The sequence below is a fragment of the Lissotriton vulgaris genome, chromosome 4_1, assembly GCF_964263255.1.
Source record: "Lissotriton vulgaris chromosome 4_1, aLisVul1.2, whole genome shotgun sequence".
NCBI lineage: Eukaryota > Metazoa > Chordata > Amphibia > Caudata > Salamandridae > Lissotriton > Lissotriton vulgaris.
This window is the reverse complement of record NC_141691.1, coordinates 340188662-340213286: the sequence shown is the minus strand read 5'-3', so window position 1 is coordinate 340213286 and position 24625 is coordinate 340188662. Positions and strand designations below refer to the sequence as shown.

Here is a 24625-nt window from a genome sequence, read left to right as displayed (position 1 = left end):
CCTCATTGGTGCGGATAAGCCAGAGGTAACATGTAAAACAATATACAGTTCTACTTTCCTAGGTATGCAAGGCTTGTTCTTTCGATGCTGGAGGACATATATTACATTACAAACACCTTGCGGTGACAGACCTTTGAAGGTTGTATGTAGGTGGAGGTTTAAAGTCATATACATAGTCACATGTCTACCTTCACAGCTCCCATACTGTCCTTGACGGTCTTGCAATTCATCTTGATACTCCTTTTTAGGTCTCGCCTGTCGATGCGCATGCGCATCGAGCAAGCGAGACTATGGGGGCTCATCGACTCTTTATCTAACTTGCAAGGAATCGTGGCGATTCCTTGCAGTGCCCGTGACTTTTAAGGTCAATGCGCATGCGCATTAAGCTTATGCGCATGCGCATTGACCTTAAAAGTCACGGGCGCGTGCATGTCCGTATTTGTTTACCCGCTCCGCCCCCTCCCGCCGTGTCGCCTTGCCTACTCTCTTCCACAGCCTCCCCCAGCTCCGCCCCCTCAATACTTGATTGCACGGCCGCTAGGCCGTGCCTCCCCTACTCTCCTCCCCCCTCCTCCTCTCCTCCCCTGCCTGCCTGCCGCTAGCCTTGCCTACTCTCTCTCGCACCCTCCCCCAGCTCCGCCCCCTCACTACTTGTTATTGAAAATTGCTGGGACAATCCGCTGCTTTGCTGGAGTATCATAATTCCCCTGCACGCCCTGTGTTTTAGAGGCTGTAGATGGCTCCTGTTGTGATTTATTACCACTGCCTGTATTCTGTATGCCAGCTGTGCCTTGCATTATCGCGGCAGGATTACTATCGATGTTGCCGCTGTTACCGCTATTATCCATAGCTTTGGTGCCTTTACAAGCACTAGTATCTTCGCTATGAGAGTGCGCAGCATTTTCCGTGTCGCCACTGTTCCCCAGAGCCGTAGCGCCACCCTCCAGCACTACGCCTACAGATGTATTGGCCGATACCGATGCCCCTCCACGGTTCCTTGCGCCTCCTCTGACTTTTTGCGCCATTGCTGTAATTGCGCTGATCACCGCGCTGAGTTTGCTGCAGTTAACAGTTAACAACTAACAGTGCACTAGCTCGCTACCCCCAAAAGTACCTCGCACACCTGCTGCTCCTCGTTGTGGACCCGCTATGAGCCGTCGTTTAGACCGGCAGCACTACAGTCTCCAATTTACGGGTCTCAGTCTCTCGAGCAGCAACCACTGCGATAGTCACTCTCCTGCAGCTCTTGCTCCGTGAGCGTCACACCCAGCGCGGCCAGCGTCGGCGTCTCCAATCGGCGAGGCTCGCAACCTGCCCGGCGTGGGGGCGTAGGTAGTATCCGACTGCAGATGCCACACAAGATGGATTAACTTCCACAATCTCCAAATCACAGTCGGAAGAGGCTCTTTTCAGCGCTATTGCACCTACGAACTGCTAGAACCAGGGTTTCCCATTGGGAGCTGTGTGCACACCACCTCACACGGCCACTGCTTCAGTCGCGATCTTGCCTCCTCTGGAGGGAGCTAAACGCGGGCCTTGCTGAACAGCTATTGAGGGTCGCCGTGAGCAGTCTTGCTGCACAATTCTGTACAATTTGCAATTTTGCGACCAGGTTTGAGCGCTTACTTCCAGATGCCGCCACACTGATACTATGCCTTACGCGAGTGAATCAGCCCCAGGATTTCGACATCCCTCCTCCTGCACTTTGACCTTACTAACCCACGGCTTTTGTACTTCCCATTCCTGGCCCCCACCTTGAAACTGTTCGTTGTCACCCTTAGTCTGACTTAATTGCACATCGCGAGTTCGGGTCCTTTGCCTCTCGCTATTCCGCCTCGGTATGTTCTTCTAGACTCACCTACCTGCCGGCTTCCTAGCCCATTACCATGACGTGATTGCAGACGTTAAGGCTACTCTCTTCATTCTGTTCTTCCCGCTTACTGCACAGCCACCGTGAGCTTCTTCGCCACTCTGTGTTTCACCCCTTCCCCCCACCTGGCCGCCCTTGCTCCCCTACCAATTGCCTACTCACCCAGATGCCCCAGAATTGACACACAACCTTATGTCCAGGCTCTTACTTCACCACCCTGGTAGTGTTCATGCCCCCTGCTCTCCCTCAACCCCTCACCCTCAACCCCTCACCCTCAATCCCTCACCCACACTCACCCTCACTCACCCTCACTCACACTCACTCACCCTCACTCACCCTCACTCACCCTCACTCACCCTCACTCACCCTCACCCTCAACCCCTCACTCACCCTCACCCTCACTCACCCTCAACCCCTCACCCTCACCCACCCTCAACCCCTCACCCACCCTCAACCCCTCACCCTCACTCACCCTCAACCCCTCACTCACCCTCAACCCCTCACTCACCCTCACTCTCACTCATCCTCACTCACCCTCAACACCTCACCCTCACTCACCCTCACTCACCCTCACCCTCAATCACCCTCAACGCCTCACCCTCAACGCCTCACCCTCAACCCCTCACTCATCCTCACTCACCCTCAACACCTCACACTCACTCACCCTCACTCACCCTCAACACCTCACCCTCACTCACTCACCCTCAACACCTCACCCTCAACACCTCACTCACCCTCACTCTCACTCATCCTCACTCAACCACCCTCAACCTCACTCACCCTCAACACCTCATCCTCAACACCTCATCCTCAACACCTCACCCTCAACACCTCACCCTCAACACCTCACCCTCAATCCCTCACCCTCAACCCCTCACCCTCACTCACTCACCCTCAACCCCTCACCCCCTCACTCACCCTCACTCTCACTCACCCTCACTCACCCTCACTCACCCTCACTCACTCTCACTCACCCTCACTCACCCTCACTCACCCTCACTCACCCTCACTCACCCTCAACCCCTCACTCACCCTCACTCTCACTCACCCTCACTCACCCTCACCCTCAATCACCCTCAACGCCTCACCCTCAACGCCTCACCCTCAACACCTCACTCACTCTCACTCTCACTCATCCTCACTCACCCTCAACACGTCACACTCACTCACCCTCACTCAACCTCAACACCTCACCCTCACTCACTCACCCTCAACACCTCACCCTCAACACCTCACTCACCCTCACTCTCACTCATCCTCACTCAACCACCCTCAACCTCACTCACCCTCAACACCTCATCCTCAACCCCTCACCCTCAACACCTCACCCTCAACCCCTCACCCGCAATCCGTCACCCTCAACCCCTCACCCTCAACCCCTCACTCACCGTCACTCTTACTCACCTCACTCACCCTCACTCACCCTCACTCACCCTCAACACCTCACTCACCCTCACTCACCCTCAAAGCCTCACCCTCACCCACCCGCAAACCCTCACCCTAACTCACACTCAGCCTCACTCAGCCTCACTCACCTTCACCCTCACTCACACTCACTCACCCTCACTCTCACTCAGCCTCAACCCCTCACTCACCCTCAACCCCTCACTCACCCTCACTCACCCTCATTCACCCTCACACACCCTCACCCTCACTCACCCTCAACTCCTCACCCTCACACAGTGCAATAGGTCTCAGAGCATTTGAGTTAGAGCTTTTAGAATTGTTTATGGCTTTTTTCTTTAGCATTGGCTACAGGGAACAAAAATGCTAAAGATTTAAAAAAAAAACCATAAACAATTCTAAATGCACTAACTCTAATGCTGCGAGACCTATTGCATTTCTAATGCTTGTTGGGGTTTACCGACGCTCGTGTAGGACTGCCTCTCTTGTATTTTGAAAGCTAAATGTCTATAGATGCTGATCAAATAGGACAGGCTTGAACGCCACTCAGCACCATCTCTATGTGAAGGATTAGAGTTTACCTCTACCTGGACATGTACACTGTTTTCCTCTGACATGCGATCCAGTCATCCTTTCTTGTGTCCTGTACTCCTCCGCCCTGGTCTTCTTTATGCACTGCCCTCTAGAGATACATGCATAGTGTGCATGCCCCTCCCTCAGGCTGTGTGACTTAAAAACTATCACTGCCCTATCGTACTATTGCCAGCTTCCATCTAATAACTCTTATCCTGTTTACCCACATTTACCTATACTCTTTCAGCTCCCTCATCCATGGTGGTAGCATATGCACTATGTCATTGCAAGGCACTTTCTGTCTTACTCAGATGATGCTTTCACTGGTGATATGTAGGACGCATGCAGTGATGTCCAGCTTGAATATATGGAGTATGGAGACCCTACATTTAGAGAAAGAAATGTGGGAGATGCCATGCTGGTGCATGTGGAGAGTATAAATGATTTTTACTTATGGGACTTGGTGATACACGGCACATACATGTTCATTCCTCATTATAATATCAACAAGCTGATGGGTGGAATGCTTGAATTAAACTCAGCCACTGGAAATTGCTTAGGTTGCATCCCAATCCATTGTCTTTTTGCCCACCATGCCACTCTAGATTGGACCCAGACATATTCAATCAGTCTTGACCCTGCTCCCCATTGGAATGGTCCAGCCTGAACTGCCAGGCCAGGTGCTCCTTAGACTGGAAACAAGCATACTGTGACCGGTTTCGGGGTCTCACTCCTCATTAGCCGGGCTATCTTGAATTCAGTGAATCCAGAACCCACATCTGGGCGTACCCGGCGCACTTAGGGCGGCAATTGCCAAAACAAGAAGGTGATGGCTAGAATTTATCTCAGCCACTGGCATATCATTCGGGGGGACATCCCAATCCATTGTGTTTGTTGCTCACTACTCCCCCAGCCATATGCAAATCAGTCTTGACCCTGCTCCCCATTGGAACAATCTAGCCCGAACTGCCAGGCCGGGCCCTTCTTAGACTGGAAAAGAGCATACTGGGACCGGTGAGCATCAGCCGGGCTAGCTTGAATCCAGTGGCACAGTGAGTCCAGGGGCCCATGTCTGGGCATACCCGGCGCACTTAGGGGATGGAATGCTTCAATTAACCAAAGCCACTGGCAATTGCTCCGTCCAAACTGGAATGGCATTGTGAGCAAAAAAACTCTGGCTTTAACCCATATCTGTGACTGGGGGTAAATGTTTGATTTGTTCAGCATTCTGTCTGTCATATGTTATTTTTGCATTTGCCGCCCTAAGAGTGAAGGGTCCCAATCTCGCTATGCCATCGGATTCAAGCTAGCCTGACTGATGAGGGGCTATACCCCAAAACCGGTCTCAGGATACTTGTTTCTGGTCCAGGGAGGACCTCGCCTGGCAGTTCGTGCTGGACTGTTCCCATGAGGGAAGTCAAGACAGACTTTCATATGGCTGGATCCAAACTGGAATGGCATGATGAGCAAACAATTCTGGACTTAATCTAGATCTGTGACTGGAGGGGAATGTTTGATTTAGTCAGCATTCCGTCCATCACCAGTTCTTTTTGCATTCCTCATTATAAAGACATACAAAAATCTGCTAGCATTGTACTGGTGCCTATCTATGCAGAGGACTTTATGGGGCGGACACCTTCGGCTAATACAAACCGAAGAGATTGTCAGTGGCAGTTGCCATTTGAGGGAGGCTGTGGAGGTGCAACTCAAGGCTACCTTCCTCGCCTGCAACTTCATGGGGTCCTGATGTAGTGGACCCTGATCAGTTGTCCCCATCCCTAGAGGATGCTCCTGCAAACAGCGTTTTGGATCATTATATTTCATACCAAAGTAACAGCATGCAAATAAAGCAAGCAGTGGCATGTTCCTGAGCCCCTGTGCTCTCAGAACATATGTATTGCTATAGCACTAGCTCCATGTTTGGTCCCTCATATAGGACAGCGTCTTCTTTGGGTCTCTTGTGCGCATGTGAGCATTTCATATAAATTGAACTCCAGTATGGTATTGACCTGTGATACCTGAATATGTTCTATGACCTTCATTGGTGCAGCCACCTAGGCTATACTGGTTGTGAGACCTGGGTCACTGGTGATGTCCTCTGTGGAGCTGGAGGCACCTGCTGCATTCCCACTGCTTTTATTGTTAAATAGCAATTGGTATCTACTGTGTTTGGAGGCACTGGGAGGAAACGATTGGGAAGTAGGGTTCTAAGATGTCATCTGAAATCAATAATGTAATAATAGTAATAATCATATCCAGGGATACTATAGATGTTTGCATTTTCTAGCACTTTCAATACCTACTCAAGGTACAGTGCATTTAGATGTACCACTTCCTTGCCCTCACAGAGCAAATCATGGAGGTCTCTACGGTAAGCGAAAGTGCCAGGTTGCAAGTATTGTTGGCCTTGTCTCAAGCAGGTACAGACATTGGAGTTTGTGTTCAAGCAGGTGTGTTTAATTCCAGTCTGTCCATTCCCTGTTTAATCACCCTTTCAATGAGGTCGTGAGCTGTGGATGCAGTCGTATGTGGGAATAGCATATCATGCCAGTGGTTTGTGGAATTTGTTTCAGATGAGGCATCCTGGGTGTGGCTTGTGTCCCGCCGTTTCTAGGCATGTTTTACTGGGTAGTATCGGAGAGGTCACGCGTTTGTACTCTGTCATTTTGTTGTTTGTGGTTGACAGTAAAATAAGAAGGGAAAGTTGTTTCCTAATGACTAGAGCTGATGAAACTGGGGAACTAGGTTTGAATCCTGATTCAGTGCAAATCACGTAATCTCTGTGCCGAAAACACAAATAAATGTGCATTATAAATGTGTGACTTGTGTATTTGTCAGTTGATATACACACTCTTGATTGTTTCCCAACACCCCACATATTATACTGCGCTTAGTTTCTCCCTATATACGTCTGCGCTATATAAATGTTAAAACATACATATGTATATACATCACTTTCTCTTGGGAAATTGCTTCTTCCAGATGATGGTGCAGGGGGCAGCAGGGTTCTACGTGTCTGTTTGTAGTTATTTTATGGTTTAAATCTTTTTTATTAGCATTTTCAAAAGTATCACATTTTGTAGGTATTTTAGGGGCTATCTTGTAATCCAAGGGCCATGATCCGGATTGGCAGCTAGTGGTGGTCCGATTCATAAGATGGGTGGCATGGTTAGCGCTGTGTGGAAGACAGCCTGCAGCTGCAACATGATGATGCTGATGGGTCATCAATCCGCTATCATTCTTTTCAGCGTACAACAAATGTGTGTGTGCATTTGCCTATGTATGATGTTGTTTCCTTTACATTCCAGTGTTTGTTGAAATGCGGTTTTTAGTCATGCTGGTGCACTTGTGCACATATATCACATGGGAATGCTGTTGAGTTATTTCAAAATGTTTGCAAATGATTGATTGGACCAAATGATTGTATTGATCAATCCATGTGAATAGTGTCTGAACATTCGTTTAGTACAAAATGTAATAATACATTGGAATTAAAAACAGACCATTACATATTTCTTTTGGTCTCCATCTTAGAGCATACTTGCTCCTCAGTGTTTCTGTACTTGCAACACCTTTGCTGCTTTCTTCGTAGAACATGCCCAAAAAACATCAACAGGTGACGCAAGTCATACCCCAAGATCTTCACTTAGTCTGACTCTACTTAGTACCTATGCTAACTCCCTGGCTCGCCTGGTCGTCTCTTTAGCCTCACGTGTATGGCATATGCAGGTGATATAATGAAGGACATCTGGCTGGATGATCGATAAAGCCAAGGGACTACCAGAGAGAGGGTTAAATACTGCCTGGGCCATTGGTCTCATGGGTGCCAGACAAAGTAATAGGCTCATGCAGCCTGGGGTTGCTGCCTCCCCAGTTACATCAGCCAGATACCATCGGGTTATTAATGAAGACACTGTTTCGTTTAGATTGCATATCAATAAGATCTTTTCCTTTTGCTTTTGTACACGAGGTTCCTCTCATACATCTGTCCGCCCTACTGGTAGAGCCTCGGAAAACAGTAGTCAAAGCCCTTGTTTTGTCTTGGTCTGACTACAGCAACGTGTTGTTTTGGGGATTGCCAAATTATCAGCTGGACAGATGCGGTATTATCTCGCATTATGCATCATGATGTCTCTTTTTAGACTCGTGTTTTCCTAGTTCTGAGGGACCAGTATTGGCTCCCTATTTAAAAAAAAAACATTCTGGTTAAGAGTGTTTGCATCACCCCCCCCATGCCTTGCAGCAGCAGAGTTCTGTGTGTTCACCAGAAACCAGATTTCCAGACTGCTCTGGAGCCTACATGGCTGTAGGCGCTGGGTTCCAAAAGACCAGAGCAGGAGGCCACAGACCTTATGCTCTGGCCACAAAGGAATGTAATGCCTTGCCAATGGCCGACGAACCCTTTTGCTTTCAGGACGGGGCTGCTAAATAATGGTATTTTTCCTTTCTTTTAGAAGTATTCCAAACTGGATTCAGATATTTAGTGCGAGGGCTAAAAAAAAGGGGACACTCGAATATTTTTGACACAAAGTCACATCATCCATGTACTGCTCCAAGTGAGTCAGAGAAGTGAAAGCACTGTGATGAAAGTACTTGTTTACATTACATATTATCCTTATAGGGCCCTCTGTTCCTGCTGGATGTACCATGTTACAACGCATACTATTACAACTACCTACCGTTACAACGCGACCATTACAACGCATACCATTACAACGCATAGCGCTTTGAGGTGCTGGATAGTGGTAAGTATAATTTACTATTCTAACTCCAGTCCCCGTGGACCCTAGGGAAGGTGTTGGATAGTAAATTATACTTATTCCCTATCCTAGAGCGCCCCCCAGCGCGATGCGTTGTAATGGTATGCGTTGTAAAAGTCGCGTTGTAATGGTAGTGCGGAGTAACAAATGCGTTGTGACAGGTGTATACCGTTCCTGCTTCTAACTTGCTTGGCCAAAGCTCATACTTTGATGTTTTTAATCATGGTGGGCTATGCCCCTGATAAGGGTACCGCCATATCTCGTTAACCAGTCTATAAGCATTGTGGGACAGATTTACAAAGATGTGACGCAACGCAGCATGACAACGTATTGCCCTGTGCTGTGGCAAATGGAGAGGGCATGAATGCGCCATATCTACTCCAAATCTTTCCTTGTGCTGGTGCATCCAGTGCAGCCTAGTGCCAATACGGGCACTATTGCACAGTGGTGCAAGGGTGCCTGCTAGCAAGCAGGACGGGTGTTGTTCAGGAATGGATGACTTCTGGCACAAAAACAATCCTTAAAGGCATCTTCCTCTTTCTGTGTGTGCTGCCAGCTCTAGGGAGGTGCAACGGGTATAGCCGCACCGGATGCTAACTTTGGGGGAGCTGTGTTTAGAAACAGCACAGTTTTAAAAAGCAGTTGCTGCAGAGTTCCTTATGCGTCCTGCAGGTTTTGAGTCATCAATAATAATGTCAAGATAACTGGTGACTAATGTTGCTGTTGGAGAGAGAGCTCGTTTTGTCGAGTGGCAGTTACCACTCATGGTTAATTAGCACAGAGGGTTAATATGCCTCCTGAAAAGAGCATGTACAGGGTAAATCACCTTACTGTATTGTTTGCGGCTAGCTCAGTAGGTTACTGCTTTTGTCTCAGTGATCCAATTCCAATTTATATGTTCCAACCCTAATATAGCGTCTTGATCTATGACAGTCATCAAAGAGTTGCATGAAAGCTGCATGGCATAAGGTAGTACTTGCTTCCCCCTCCCAGTCTTTCATTATCCTAATGTTGCTAAATTGGTTCCTTTCGGTACATTCTTATTAGTAAAGCCAGTCACTGTGGTATGTTTTAAATCATGAGTTTGTGCTTTCCCCGACCAAGCACAAAATATCCTGCCTACTAGTATCTGTGATTCCTACACCTCGTTGTGTTCATTGTCTAATGTAAGATTTCCTATGGACTGATTTACAGAAGTATGAGTTCTAGGCTCTGAATAATATGTGTGTAAATGTGATGTAAGTGCTCTGACACCCTATACTGGTATCAGAAACGCAAAAAAACGAATTAAATGCACGTGAAAGAGGGGCTATGGAGAGATGAGGGGTACTGGTGGAGTGTGGTAGTGAGAAAATTCATAGAGAAGGAGGTTTTGGGGGGCACCAACAAAGATCATTGCACTGGGTGCTTACCATCACTGAAGTCAGCTCTGTGTGCTGCACTTCCCCTGGGATGGAATACCTATTTTACATGTTCCCAGGTTTATGTGTGGGAGCCCCCACTCTCCATCCATGGCACGCCTTTCCAGCGCAGAGTAAAGGAGGGCAACAACTTGCGCTGCGTTGTGTAACTCCAGATTGCTATGCCACACCGAGCCATGCAAGGTAACTGTGCGTGGCAAAGTAAATCTCACTTAAGGCTTGTGTTGCCCTGGTGTCATCTTGCGTGACACAAGGTCAACACAGTCTTTTCGTAAGTATGGCCCCGAGTTTGTCTGTAGACAGCATGGGATATGAGTTAAATTCTTAATTATATATTTTTAGCATTTTTTAGACACATTATTGAGAAGGCAAGTAATGGAACGTGACGAGAGTCATAGGAAAAAATGATTCAATAGGCGATTGTTAGGCTTATTAACTATAAAGGTACAATGGAAAACTTGCTTACGGGTTTACAGTTCTTGAACTTTGAACCCAGCCAACAAGTGTTTCGTCCTCTATGACCTGAAGGTGTTGATCTTTTTCAAGGCTTGGTACATGCAAAATGTGTCTTTGGTCTGTGTTTGACTTGTCACTGGCAAGTATCAACGTTTGTGCGTGGGGTGTTCTGTGACAGTGTAGGCTCCGAGCCCTGTTGTATTGTTCAGGTCTGTGCTCTGATCCGTTTCAGTTTCATGCCGTTACTGCCGTTACTGCTGAGAAACTTTTGGACAACGAATTGAGGGGCATATTATCAAGGGGGTTTATCTCTGCTTTTTTGGCTTTAAAAGCCAAGAAAGCGGAGATAAAATTATCTCTCTATTACCTAGCTGTCGCTAACACCAGTCTTGGGCCCCACTTGCATGTCAGTGATATTTATCACTAATGACATGCAAAGTGGGCGTGCCAAGATGTTAGCGACTGAAAACAGTCGCTAACATCGCTATCTCCTATTACCAACTTTTTGAGATATTCGCGCTAAGCGCGAATATCTCCAAAAGCTAACACCTGCCCTGAGCAGTTTTTAGCTATGTTATCCAATGGGAGGTGGATAACATGGCTAAGAGCATTAGCTCGGTAATGCATGAATATCGCTGACTTTTCAGCGATATTCATGCATTGCGGCGACCTTGGTAATACCAAGGTTTATTTGCGGTAAAAATCGCCGCAGCTCAGCGGTAAATTATTGTCTCTAACCAAGCAATAGCGATAATTATCGCTATTGCTTGGTAATATGCCCCAGAGTGTGTGGGCTTTAATACGAATAATGGAGTCAAACTGTGATGGCCCTGTAACAAAAATAGTGGATTGACTCATGGAGGAATAGCTTCGGCCGCATACATCAGTGCTAAATTGGATAATATTGAGCTGTCCATTTGGAAGAATGTGCTAGGTTTGGGCGTGGAATTTAGCCATAGAGGCAGTTCACCCTCGTGTTTGCTTATTACTTTTTTTAAATGCTCTCTTGCCTATTTTGTCATAAGCTTGAAATATTATGTGCCGCTTTTAAGTATAGAAAGTAAACAGGACCACCACAGTGGAACCCCTAAAAAAAATCTGAACACTTTTAGATCTGAGGGAGATATCAAAACTTGTTTAAGGCCAGTGGAAATATAAGTTCAAGTTTTGGTCATTTCAGTTTTCTTGCTGCAGTGAGTATGTAAAAATCGTTTTGCTCTAAAGAACCAAGCATTCAGTAGTATCAAGAGAAGAGTCTAGGGTTCACAATAACAAAGAAAGTAAGTAGATGTGTAGGCTTTTTTAAAGAATGCTGTAGTTTAGTGCATTCTAGAGGGAGAGTACATGTAGTCTTTATATCAGAGTAGGAAAACATACTCTTCTGCTACACCCAAACTGCACGTGTGTCTCTACTCTTGTTGTTTAGACTATTTTATGTACAATTTATTGAGGATGAGGAAGATGTTATTGCTACACGAATTTAAATAGTGTAAAATTATGTCTTAGAAATCGAGTTTCAAATATTGTAATACATTGATTATGATGCAAAATGAACATATTGTTGTTAATACATATGTTTAAATGTTTGTAAAATATTTTAACCTGAAACATAAAGAAGGTACATGTTGAATGGTATGGAAAAAGAATAATTTATCAATTGACTTACGCAAATTCCACGTACAAACCTTTTAACAGTAAAGTGCAAATTGTCAGAGTTTCACAGTAACATTTTTTTGTTTTGGAATATTTGTCTTTTCATTTCTATTCCCTTTTAGATACTCTCTTGACATACTGGAATAAGATTTCTCCCCAGGAACTCATAAACTTCCTCACTCTTTTGGAGTAAGTACTAATGTTTAATATTATGATCTAAAAGACTATTCATTGTATTCAGTGGGTTTGTTAAATTAGGACATGTGGCTCTCTACAGGGCTTTAGCTCCCACAGTGCATTTTGTTGGACGCAGCGCAATATGACTGTCCGTACAGCCAACAGAATATATGTGGACTTCAGTCACTGAAATCACGTCTGTCTCCCCTATCTGCGCCTCATTGCAGTCAATGGGACTGTGGCTGCTGCAACATCCCTTTCCTTATAGGCTTGCACAATATATTGTGTAAAGACAGCACTACACCCTTGCCTTTGCTTTGGTTGGTGTACTATGGTGTATCATGAGTTGTACGTTTGCGCTCTACCCACATCACCATCGTTGGGTGTCTGAATCTATTTTACCAAAAGCAGGCCACCTGATTACTGATCCCTAGGCACAGGCTTGCTACAGATGAACAGGCCTCGCTATGTTACTTTTGTGGCTGCCCACTGGTTTATCAGAAAAACATTGGATTACTGCTCCAATACAAAGACAGGTTTATTCGTAAGAGCAGTTTTTATTCAATGTTTGTCCTCTATCCATCCTGCATCTTTGCTCCTTTTACAAAGCTAGATGAGTTTTGTAGCAGCTTTATATCAAAACATATTTTTGGCAGATGTAGCCCAGATTTTCCAGGTGCAAGTCATTGCATTTTCTCAGGCTTATGACACTCAAAGTCAAATTAAGTTTAGTTCCTTTCTTACTGCTTTCACAAGCTCATAACATGTATGGTTGAGGGGAGACATTTCTCTGTCAGAGTGCCAGTTTGTGGTCATGTGCAGCCATTTCATGGGAGCTGGGGCCATCTTTGGCACCGGTGCACTCGGTGTGACAATCTTTCTTGGTGCCCGCCCCCGATAGCTCCCTGCTCCACAGATTCTCTCACAGCCACCCTCCAACAGTTCCCCTTATGTCGCCAAAGCCCCTCTCTCATATACATATTATTTGTTCTATGGTGCAACACATACTAGTGTAGGGTGTCAGAGCATCACACACACATTATACAGATAATTAATCATATGTGTGTAAATCAGTCTATAGGAAATGTTACATAAAACAATGAGGATTATAAGGTGTAAGAATCACATGTGTTTCCTTGTAGGAGGCAGTATGCCGAATGAGTGTTTGGTCTTGGTCTATAGAAGCACAAATTCAGGGTTTAAAACATACTAAAATTGTTGCGGTTGGTTTTACTGATAGAAATGTATTTCTACCCAACTGAACCCTTTTTTAGCAACATTAGGATAATGAAGACTGAGAAAAAATCTAACCCATACCATGCAGATTGCATGCAGCTCTTCATTGACGGTTCATAGGTCACTTTGCTTTATTAGGGTTATAACTTATGAACTGTAAGTAACCATAGGATCTCTGTGACAAAAGCAGAAACCCACTGAGCTATCCACATAAAGTAAACCTATGCGATCTACATGGTACACTTTCTTTGCAGCAGGCATATGAACCCTCTACACTACTTGAAGGTGAGTCAGAACTGGCACTAGACAAAACTCCATCTTACACGGCGGGAACATCAATCTCCATAGTTATCTTGACATGCTTATTGCAACATGAAAACTGCTGGAGGCACAAGGAATTCTGCAGTAGGTGTTTTGAAACCCAGAGAATATTTCTAAACACAGCACCCCACCCCTCGAGCTCAGTGCCAGGCGCAGCTGCCCCGGATGCACTACCCTAAAGCCGGCTCTGATGGGAGCTGCCTAGGCATGGGGTTGGAAAAGATTAATACAACTTCCGACAGCACAGACTCAGGATGTGGTTGGCTAATTCTCCTTAGAGCTAGCCTGGCTAGTGTGTTCTTTTGTTCACAGTAGGTAGTGTGTGCAGACGTCCACACACATACGCCACTATACAGTTTCTTGCGATGCCCGTGCCCCTCTATCAATATTTGTGATAGGCAGATCCCATGGCCCTTGTGGAAGATCCAGGAGACAGGTAGAAGAGGAGGTGAAGACTCAGCAATCGTACCCGAGGAAACACCTAGGATTTGAGCACAGGGAAAGTGGGAAAACACAGCCATCCTTGCAAGGAGACGGATGGCACAGACATTGGCACAGATGGAAAGGGAACTAGCAATAAGGTGCAGAGGGGCACAGGGTGTGTGATATGCACACTGTGGGCCTAACTCACAAAAGGCATGATGCAGTATGTAAAGTAGTATTCCTGTAGTACATACTCTTACATACCTTTGTTAATTGGCAGCAAAATAATTAAAGTGGGGATAAAATGGGACTATTCAGGGATTATTCATATACAATTTGTAAAAACAGAAATTACAGTGCCCTGCGTGCAACTTACTAAATGGGAGTTGGACGTTTCAACCTTTCGAGTCTGACTCACATAGGCATGTGAAAGTATGTATAGAGTACTTTTGTAGTACTGTTTTCTGTACTCATAAGTGCTTTGTGAACTGGCCCTCGTGCACCAACTCTATGAACAATGCTTTATTGATATTATGCTGCCCACCTTATTGCTCAAGTATCAACCCCTCGGCTGACGTTGTTACGAAAACATTGAGATCGTTCAGCACTCTGTACAGTTCACCTGCTTCCCAACGATGCTTGGCCTTCCTGTAATAGGGTTTACATGCCGCGCATGGTACACATGCCGGGTATGGTACCCATGCCGGGCATGGTACACATGCTGGGTATGGTACACATGCCGGGTATTGTACACATGCTGGGTATGGCACACGTGTCGGGTATGGTACACATGCCGGGTATGGTACACATGCTGGGTATGGTACACATGCTGGGTATGGTACACATGCCGGGTATTGTACACATGCTGGGTATGGTACACATGCTGGGTCTGGTACACATGCTGGGTATTGTAAACATGCCGGGTATGGTACACATGTCAAGTATGGTACACTTGCCGGGTATGGTACACATGCCGGGTATGGTACACATGGTGGGTCAGGTACACATGCCGGGTATGGTACACATGCCGGGTACGGTACACATGCCAAGCATGGTATACATGCCGGGTATGGTACACATGCTAGGTATGGTACACATGCCAAGAATGGTACACTTGCCGGGCATGGTACACATGCCGGGTATGGTACACATGCAAAGTATGGTACACATGCTGGGTGTGGTAGCTTAGTGTCCACTGTAAGGTCCTGTGTTCGACCTCATGGTCACAGGTTCAAATCCCAGCGGGTTCACTCAGCCTTTCATACTTCTGAGGTCGATAAAATTAGTACCATTGAATTGAGTAACAATAAACATCTGTTATTCAGCACCAAAATGAATGGAGTGGTGTGCTCACTGGTTAGAGGCCATCCACCACCCCTTGTTGTTAAATATTTTGTCCACCATAAGCGTGGAAGGCTATACTCAGATGTGAGTCCATTGCTCATTGCACCATCAGGATTCAAGCAAGCCGGGCCGACGACGGCTGAAATGCCAGAAACCGGTCCCCGGAAACTTGTTTCCTTCCCAGTGTAAGAATTGGCTTGGTAGTTTGGTTTGCCCTGTTCCCATCATGCACTGGGACAGGAACAGACTGATTTGCATATAGCCAGGTTCTGAGCTGGGATGGTGCAGTGAGCTAAAAAACGGTGTTGGATCTAGCCCTGATCTCTTGACTGGGTGAGAGTATTCTGCTTAATTCAGAAACTCTGTCCATCACCACCCCTTGTTGTTAAATATTTTGTCCACCATAAGCGTGGAAGGGTATACTCAGATGTGAGTCCCTTGCTCATTGCACCATCAGGATTCAAGCAAGCCGGGCCGACGATGGCTGAAATGCCAGAAACCGGTCCCCGGAAGCTTGTTTCCTTCTCAGTGTAAGAATTGGCTTGGTAGTTTGGTTTGCCCTGTTCCCATCATGCACTGGGACAGGAACAGACTGATTTGCATATTGCCAGGTTCTGAGCTGGGATGGTGCAGTGAGCTAAAAAACGGTGTTGGATCTAGCCCTGATCTCTTGACTGGGTGAGAGTATTCTGCTTAATTCAGAAACTCTGTCCATCACCACCCCTTGTTGTTAAATACACTGGTTAGAGGCGGCAGACCCGGAAGCAGAGGACGGCCTGGTACCAGGGTTCAATTCCCGACGCGGCAGGGTCGTGGACCAGGGTCAGCGGACTCGATAATTCTCGCCTCGGTGCCTACTCTAACCAGGGATCACACTCGGCAACTCTGGGCATTAGCTTGCCTTATCTCCAAAACGGCCCCCCACATACGCCGGGGATGCCTGGTTTCACCTTGGAGATACCCAGCAGGGACCATCTCACAGGGAAAGCCAGGACGGGTTCCCCAGCGGTCTACAGCGCTGAGATACCCTATGGCGGGGTGATACATGCGCTTTACAAGACACCATTACATTACATTACAAAATATCCTTGGGTTAAAGTGGGCTTGCGAATATACGTTATGTTGTTCCTTGACTTGAATAGCATTATCTTTCCCACAGCCACCCGTGATTTACTGCTACATAAACATATGCATGGCGTGGTGGGCTGAACATGTGTGGGTCATCGTAGCTACCTCCCTCCTCACAATACTCACTTGACGGCACTCGGGGAAGCATTGAACACCCCACCCTTCGTCTCCCTTCTCCTGTTTACCTGTCTTTCACACCCAGCTTGCCTTATTCCAGCCTAGCGGTAGTACCTCAGTGTGATCCTTACTGCCTTGTTCGTAGTGAACCAAACACTGATCATTTAGATGGTGCACATTTACATGTTCTTACATTTCATAGCAATCCCAAAACTTTGTTATAACTGTTGTGTTCTTTCTTGCTTTTTTGTGACTTTTGACAATCCCTGTCAAATGTACTGCAGCAGCGCTTGTTAAATCCGCTTCTGAAAGAAAGTTTAGCAACGAGGTTGTAGCAGGGACATTATTGGTTTCAGACTTGTGCAGACGCGCAGAGCTCCTCGGCGTTGCTGCCTGCCATAGCTTCCTGTCTCAGCACTGATAAACATCAGGACGCTGCAACTGGTCTAAAACGATTCTAAGAGATAATAGCTGACTACGTAACTGGAAAGGTATGTGCAGTCCCGCACAATGCACCCTGTGAGGAGACATTGTTGTGCGGTGGTTTGAACAGATACTTATACCTCAGAGGGCTGTAAATCTTGATGTTAGTTCCTTTTCTCGATAGTAACTCAGTACATATGTCATGTACTGTGACAAAATGCCCAGAATGTCTTAATTGTACATTTTACACTCGATTGACATTTCCTGCGCGTCTCCGGAGAGATATAATTCCAGTGCTATGCTTTTCTCTCCCACATCTACATATGATGCTAACCGAAAGGGGCGTTATCCCCTCAGGGGCACGTGGTGGTTGCTTTAACTAGAGATTCATTTCTTGACACATCGCCGAGGCCGCTGAAGCAACTGCAAAGAGGGCTGAGGCGTGTCGGCATACAGAGAACATGCTTTACTTTTGTGTTGTTTTTAAATTTGTTCTTATTTCCGGCTCTGTGAATATAACATACTCTGCTAGTTCAATAAGGCCCTATGGGCTAGATGTAGGTAGAATAGATTTACCGATTTTAAATTACCGAATTTTACCGATTCGGTAATTGAAAATCGGTAAATCTATGGTGTCGACATGTAGGTATTCCAGATGTGCTGGAATACCGAATCGTATGATTTCGGTATTTAATGATTTCGGTATTTTAAATACCGAATCGGTAATGGCCATTCATTCCTATGGGCTTTGAAGCCCATAGGAATGAATGGGCATTACCGATTCGGTATTTACCGAATCGGTAAATACCGATTCACACAAGGGTGCAGGGGGTGTCACTTTGACACCCTCTAGCACCCCCAAAACAGGCTCGGGTGCCATGTGGCAGGCATACATGCCCTAAGGGTAGGTCTGCCTGTCACATGGCATAGGTGTGCATGCACACATGTGCATGCACACCGGAATCGGTATTTTACCATCAAATTGGATTTGATGGTAAAATACCGATTTGTTAAGGCTCCTGGGACTCTGAAGAGTCCCACCTACATATGGGTGGCTCAGAATCGGTATATTTACCAATTTTTTATTTTACCGAATCAGTAAAATTACCGAATCGGTAATTTTACAGATTCGGTAAAATAATGCCCCCTACATACCATTCACCTATTTACCGATCGGTAACGGCCGAAAATACCGATTTTCGGCCGTTACCGACCGACCTACATCGGGCCCCAAGTGTGAAAAGATATTAGAACCAGTTTAATGTAAGTCAGATTATAAAGTACTGAGGCTGAAAATGTTAGAAAAAGGCACATGTATTCTAATATTCCTGCAATGACCTTTACTGTGCAAAAAATAAACACATTGCCATAAATATCTACTGAACATTGTTTGTTTTAGAAAAACATCTCATAAGAATGAATAGTCAGCTTTCCTTGTTTTATTGCAGCTGTGATTATGCTTCATGACCTGCCATTCACTCTGGCTGCTGGCCCTCTCAGGAGGTATTATAACATCAAAAGTCAGCTGTCATAGCTTATTGCAGTTGACAAGTTACGTCATTTATTTATTACAGGTGATTAGAGACATTACAAGTGATCTGCAGTAAGGAAATTAGTAACCAACTTTTATACAGGAATTGCAGTCTCTCATGTATTGTAACACAATAAATCCAAAATGAATTATTTTATGTGTGTTTTTCCATCCATCCCAATTGTTCTTTGCAGATGCCATTCACTTGGCTACTACACCTTCAACCCACCAATTCCCTTGGTAAACGTGTTCATGTTTTGCATGCCAGGACTGTTTAATACATAGACATGTTTTCAGTTAATACTACTGTATCAAAATAATGTGTGCTAGAAATTGGGTTATTGGTTGACTGGGATATGAGCCCGGGTTAAGCATTAACCACAATTGTAGTCAGGGTATTGCAAAGGCAAACCCCAAATTAAGCTGTGCTCAACCCCTGGTAGCTTGGCACAGAGCAGTCAGGCTTAACTTAGAGGCAATCTGTAAAGTATTTTTCCAACACTACGATAAGTAAAATAGTGAACACACCACACAAAAAGATCCCACACTAGGTTACACAAATATGCCTTCATTTAATAAATAAAACAAGACCAAAATAATAAAAATACAATCAGTAGAACTGGAGTTCTGAGTTTTTAAAAATAAACTGCAATATAGCACCTCACCTAAAACCATAAAACACTGACCATGCTATTTGGACACGCTGGACTGGTTCAAAGTCAAAGGTTCAGGTCAACTGCGATGGAGCATGGGGCAGGTAGCGGCCTGGATTTCTCCTGCTGAAGTTTTACCTTCTCAAGTTGTGTGCCAAGAGTCCAATTTGCATTGGAGAGGGTTGTGAGGAGCAAGGAGAGCATTGCTGGCAGCAGTAAGCATGGTACAAAGAGCAGGTCAATGGTCACAAATGCGTGGGCTGGAGCTTCACATTGGCAGTCCCCCACTGACTGTCCAGGTTGCTGAAGGGAAGGAAGAGATAGGCTAGAGAAGACTCAAACTGATTTTCGGTGCGAGTGGTGTGGTTCTGTGTAAAAGGGCCTGTTTGTGGCCGCAAAGAGGCCAAAAGCTCCATTTCAAGAGCTTGAGAGCTGCACCATGTGTCCAGGACTGAGAGGGACCACTTGGGGATCAGGATCTCCAAACTGGAATGGCATGGTGAGCAAAAAAACGATGGATTGAGGCCCAGATCTCTGTCCTGGGGTGAATGTATGACACTTTTCTGCATTCTGTCCATCAATTGTTCTTTTTGCATTTGTAACCCCGAGTGGGACGGGTATGCCCAGACGTGGGTCCCGTGCTCTCCATGCCACTGGAGTCAAGCTATCCAGGCTGATGAGTGCTGAAAGCCCGAAACCGGTACTAGGATGCTTATTTCCAGTCCAGGGAGGATCTGGCCAGGCAGTTCGGGCTGGACTGTTCCCATTGGAGCGCAGGGTCAAGACTGATTTGCAAATGGCTGGGTCCAAACTGGAATGGCATGGTGAGCAAAAAAACTATGGATTACAGCCCAGATCTCTGTACTCGGGTGAATGTATGACATTGTTCCGCATTATGTCCATCAATTGTTCTTTTTGCAGGAACTGAGATGCACAACGTGGGTGTCAGGAACTCACTGAAAACTGGTCCAAGAGCTGTTGGGAAGCCTGTTATGTCCCTGAGTCTCAAATCAGAAGGCCAGCAAAATAGCCCTTTGAGTCACTCTGAGTACCTGGGTTCAAGATAGAGTTGCAGGCCCAGTTCTTCTTGCCCAGGCAAGAGGGCAGCAAGCAGCAGGTCAACACATCAGGGCAGCAGTTCCTTGTAGAGCAACAGTTCAGCAGAGCGGTAATCCTTGTAGTAGCACAGCAGTCCTTCTTAGTGGCATAGTATCCACAGGTCCAGAAGTGCACTGAAGTGATGGTATGTAAGGTCCTTATTTCATACAATGTTGTGCCTTTGAAGTAGGAAGAAGCTACTAAACGCATGCCTTTGTAGTGCACAGATGCCCTGCCTTCCCTCCCCTGACTCCAGACTAACTACAAGGGGTATGCAGCACTTTGTCTGGAGATAGGACACAGCCTATTCAGGTGTAAGTGAGACTGGGCCCATCCTGCCAGTGACGACCCATATAGTCACACTGAAGCTCCAATTGTGTGTGGCTGTTAAGGTGGAATACTCAAAGCCCATCTGCCAACTAAACCCAGTCGTGTGGCCAGAGAGAGGCTTCAGGCACCAAATAGCTATGGCAAGTAAATGCTAACTTTCTAAAAGTGACATTTTCAGAATTGTAATTTAGAATCCGACTCCACCATAAGTTAGGGTTTTAAATTAGGATTCTAGAGACACCAAACATGAACCAGTCATCTCTTCCAATTTGGAAGTTACACTTATAAAATATAATAGGGTAATTCCAATGTTATTCTGGAGGAGAGATAGGCCTTGCAGTAGTGAAAATCGAATGTACGAATTTCAGTGCTAGAGCATGTAAAACGTAAACGTACATGTCCACCTTTTCAAATACACTGCACCTTGCCTTTGGGGCTGTATAGAGCCAACCCTAGAGATAACTTATATGTATTTAAAAGGAAGGTTTGTGCCTGGCAAAGGTTTATTTTGCCACACTGAATTGACAGTGCAGACTCTGCAATGGCAGGCCTGAGACGTGTTTAAAGGGCTACTTAATTGGGTGGCTCAATCAGTACTGCAGGCCCACAAGTAGCATATAACTTACATGCCCTAGGCACATGTTGTGCCACTTTACTAGAGATTAAGTAAAATAAATATGATAATTGGGTATAAGCTAATGTTGCCATGTTTTCATCAGAGAGTTTTTAGAACTGACTGGATAGCAATGGTAAAGTGAGCAGAGTCCTAAGGGCAGCATAAATTAAGTCTGCCAAAATAGGAGGTCTGGAGGCAAAAAGGTAGAGGGAATCCATGGCAAGGATGCCAGGTCTATCACTGCCATTTTGACAGGGCAAAATTAACCTTTTGCCAAAGTTTGCCTTTCCTTTTTAATATATATGTTACCCCTGAGAGGAAGGCCCTAAAGGCTCTTAGGGCAGAGTATGTTGTTTTTAAAAAGTAGTACCTGTACTCAAATGTTACATATCTTGAAAGGGAAAAACTCCTAAAGTCTTTTTTCACTGCTGCAAGGCTCATCTCTCCCATTGACCTACATTGGGTTAAGCTTTACATTTGATAAGTGACAACTTTGGATTGGCTGCAGATAGAAATATGGTGTTTATACTCAAATTAATTGTAATGTAAATCCTCTTTAATGGTAAAGTTACCTTTCAAATCACAATTGTTAAAATGCCTTTTGTAAAAGGTTTTCATGTTCTTGTCCTAACCATTTGTGCCTTTTGCCAATGATCGTGGTCACATTTCCGTGAATGGCTCTGCTGCTGGGGTTTGTGTATTCCTCCCAGACAGTGACATCAGGAGAACTAGCTATGGGCAGGATGGGTGATCCTGCTAGGATGGCTGGGATGCAGAGCTGTGCCCTGCCCCACTTGCAATTCAAAGAGCATGATTCCAGCACACACAAAGGAATCTTACTCCAGCCTTCTGGCACCCCAGACATCTTGGAGCCTTGACAGGGTAAGGAAGAACGTCCAGAACCAGATGAGGAGTTGGGCAGGCTGTCTCCCCTTGCACAAAGACTGGCACTATGTATAAATATCATGTTCACCAGAACACCCCTGGACCTGTGGGCAGTACAGAAGAAGGGCTGCCCTGGTGCTTGAGGACTGCCTTGCTGTGTGAGAAGGAAGAATGGACCTGCCTACCTTGATCCCAGGATAACCTGAGTGACAAAGTCAGTTGGCTGACCTCCTGCTTGAAACACAGGGACATCACAAGATCCAGAGGTTGCCCAACGCACAAAACATTACATTGAGCATATGCCTCTTTTGCCATATCTCTTCTCATTCTTGCTGTTACCTTCCGACTCAGTTTGAATATGCTTATTGTTTTTATACTGCTAATTAGAAAAGCTGCACCACAGTTTTACCCTTTTATTAGGAGTGCTACATGTGGCAGTCAGTACAAAAATGAGACCCAATCCACGAACAGATGCTGTATCGGGGTTACGATTCAAATAATTGCCTCAGCACTACACTACATACAGTAGTAAACTTGATACTGCACTAAATTGTTGTTATATATGTTGTTTCACAGTACCAGTAAGGATGGTTTGAACAGCAACAACTTCCTAGGATTTTACTTCACTGCCCCCTTCAACTTCAATACTCACATGGCACACAGGACCAAAATGCATGGCTCTATCTATCTGTGATCCGCAAAATTAGGTATTTCATCCTTCAAGAGGACTTCAGAATGGTCACCCATGCGATGGTCCTGTCTCAGCTACATTCAGGGAAAGATCTGCTAGTCAGCAACTTACAAACCCACCTAAGGCCACTGAGAAGGGGGTTGGAAGTCCTATATTTTACAGTATGGTATTTACTCTAAACCAGTACTTAGGTTGTAAAACAATAAGTGCCAAGATTCTTGTTAGGAAATCACTGCAGCTTGAACCACCCATTGCATCTGTCAGCGCTACTAATGTTATTCAAACTTTTTATACATTAAAAATGACTAATACCTGCCACGCAAGCTAATGTTATAGCTTGGGGTGGCAGGTATTAGTCATTTTTTCTGTAAATAGAATTATTAATCAACTGTTGCTGTGTTTATCACCCAATTAGACAAACAGTGCCACCATGTGGCTGGCTGTCATAAGTCCTGGTGCTGACAATTAAGTGTTGGTGCCGAGCACCGGGAACCACCTGCTCAAATTAAGCACTGCTCTAAACCCCTTGAAATCAGAAACAGATACATTAGTTAAGATGTACTCAATCTGGACACAATGCAGCTGTTTGTCTGTGTAGAGGTATCTCATGGTTTACAATTACCCATATGCATCATGTAGAAATTTGGCCTGTGGGTTGAGAGGGATGAAACCCTATTTAAAAAGCAACCACAATCCTTGTTAGGGTGAAACAGAAGCAAATCCCATATTACCCTTTGCTTAACCCTCTGGTAGCTTGGCACAAAAGCAGTCAGGCTTAACTTAGAGGTAATGTGTACAGTATTTATGCAGCACATCAAACAGTAATAATGTGAAAATACAGCACAAGAAAAATCTTACAGCAATTTAGAAAAATACATTATATTTTGCTAAATTATTAACATGAAAATGACAAAAATCGAATTAGTAGACCTGGATATATGCAATTTTAAAGATTGAAATAGAAATAGTGCCTAAAAGCCCAAAGTGCCAACTGTGGTTATCCGGTCACACTGGACTGGGACAAAGTCACAAGTTCAGGCCGACTGTGATGGAGTGCAGGCTGGATACAGGGACAAAGGAAGGCCCGCTGAGCAAAGTACCCTAAATGCTGGTTGCAGAGCAGTGTGATGTTCCTTACATTGTGCTGTGGCGGTTCTGAGGAGCTGACGGGCTACGATGTGAAATCTTGCGTTGATGATGTGTTGCGCAGTGGTGGTTCAGAGGAGCTGTGGGGCTGCAATACAGTGTGATGTCTTGCATTGAGCCTACATCTCACAGTGGCAGTTTTGAGGAGTGGAGGGGCTGTGATGTCAGGTCCTGCGTTAAGGAAGTGTCGTGCAGCAGTAATTCAGAGGGGCAGTGAGGTCCTGCATTGAGGATGCGTCACACAGTGGCGGTTTCGATATAAAGCTGCAAAACAATAAATTGGACTGCACCAGTTAAGGTAGGACCTCAGTGGGGCTGGTCTAGCACCTTCAGGCCTACTTCCAAGAGTCCAAGACTGGCACCACTTGC

General features: G+C 45.6%; 1 protein-coding gene across 5 annotated transcripts in view; it reads left to right on the top strand.

Annotated features, from left to right (window-relative positions):
- The window catches only part of DOCK11 (dedicator of cytokinesis 11), a 1133414-nt gene that overhangs the window by 831834 nt on the left and 276955 nt on the right, over positions 1–24625 (top strand). For all 5 annotated transcript variants that reach the window (XM_086918718.1, XM_086918717.1, XM_086918722.1 and 2 more), the window contains one exon: positions 12260–12326. In XM_086918718.1, the coding sequence (XP_086774844.1) occupies positions 12260–12326 (67 nt within the window). The remainder of the gene's footprint in view (positions 1–12259; positions 12327–24625) is intronic.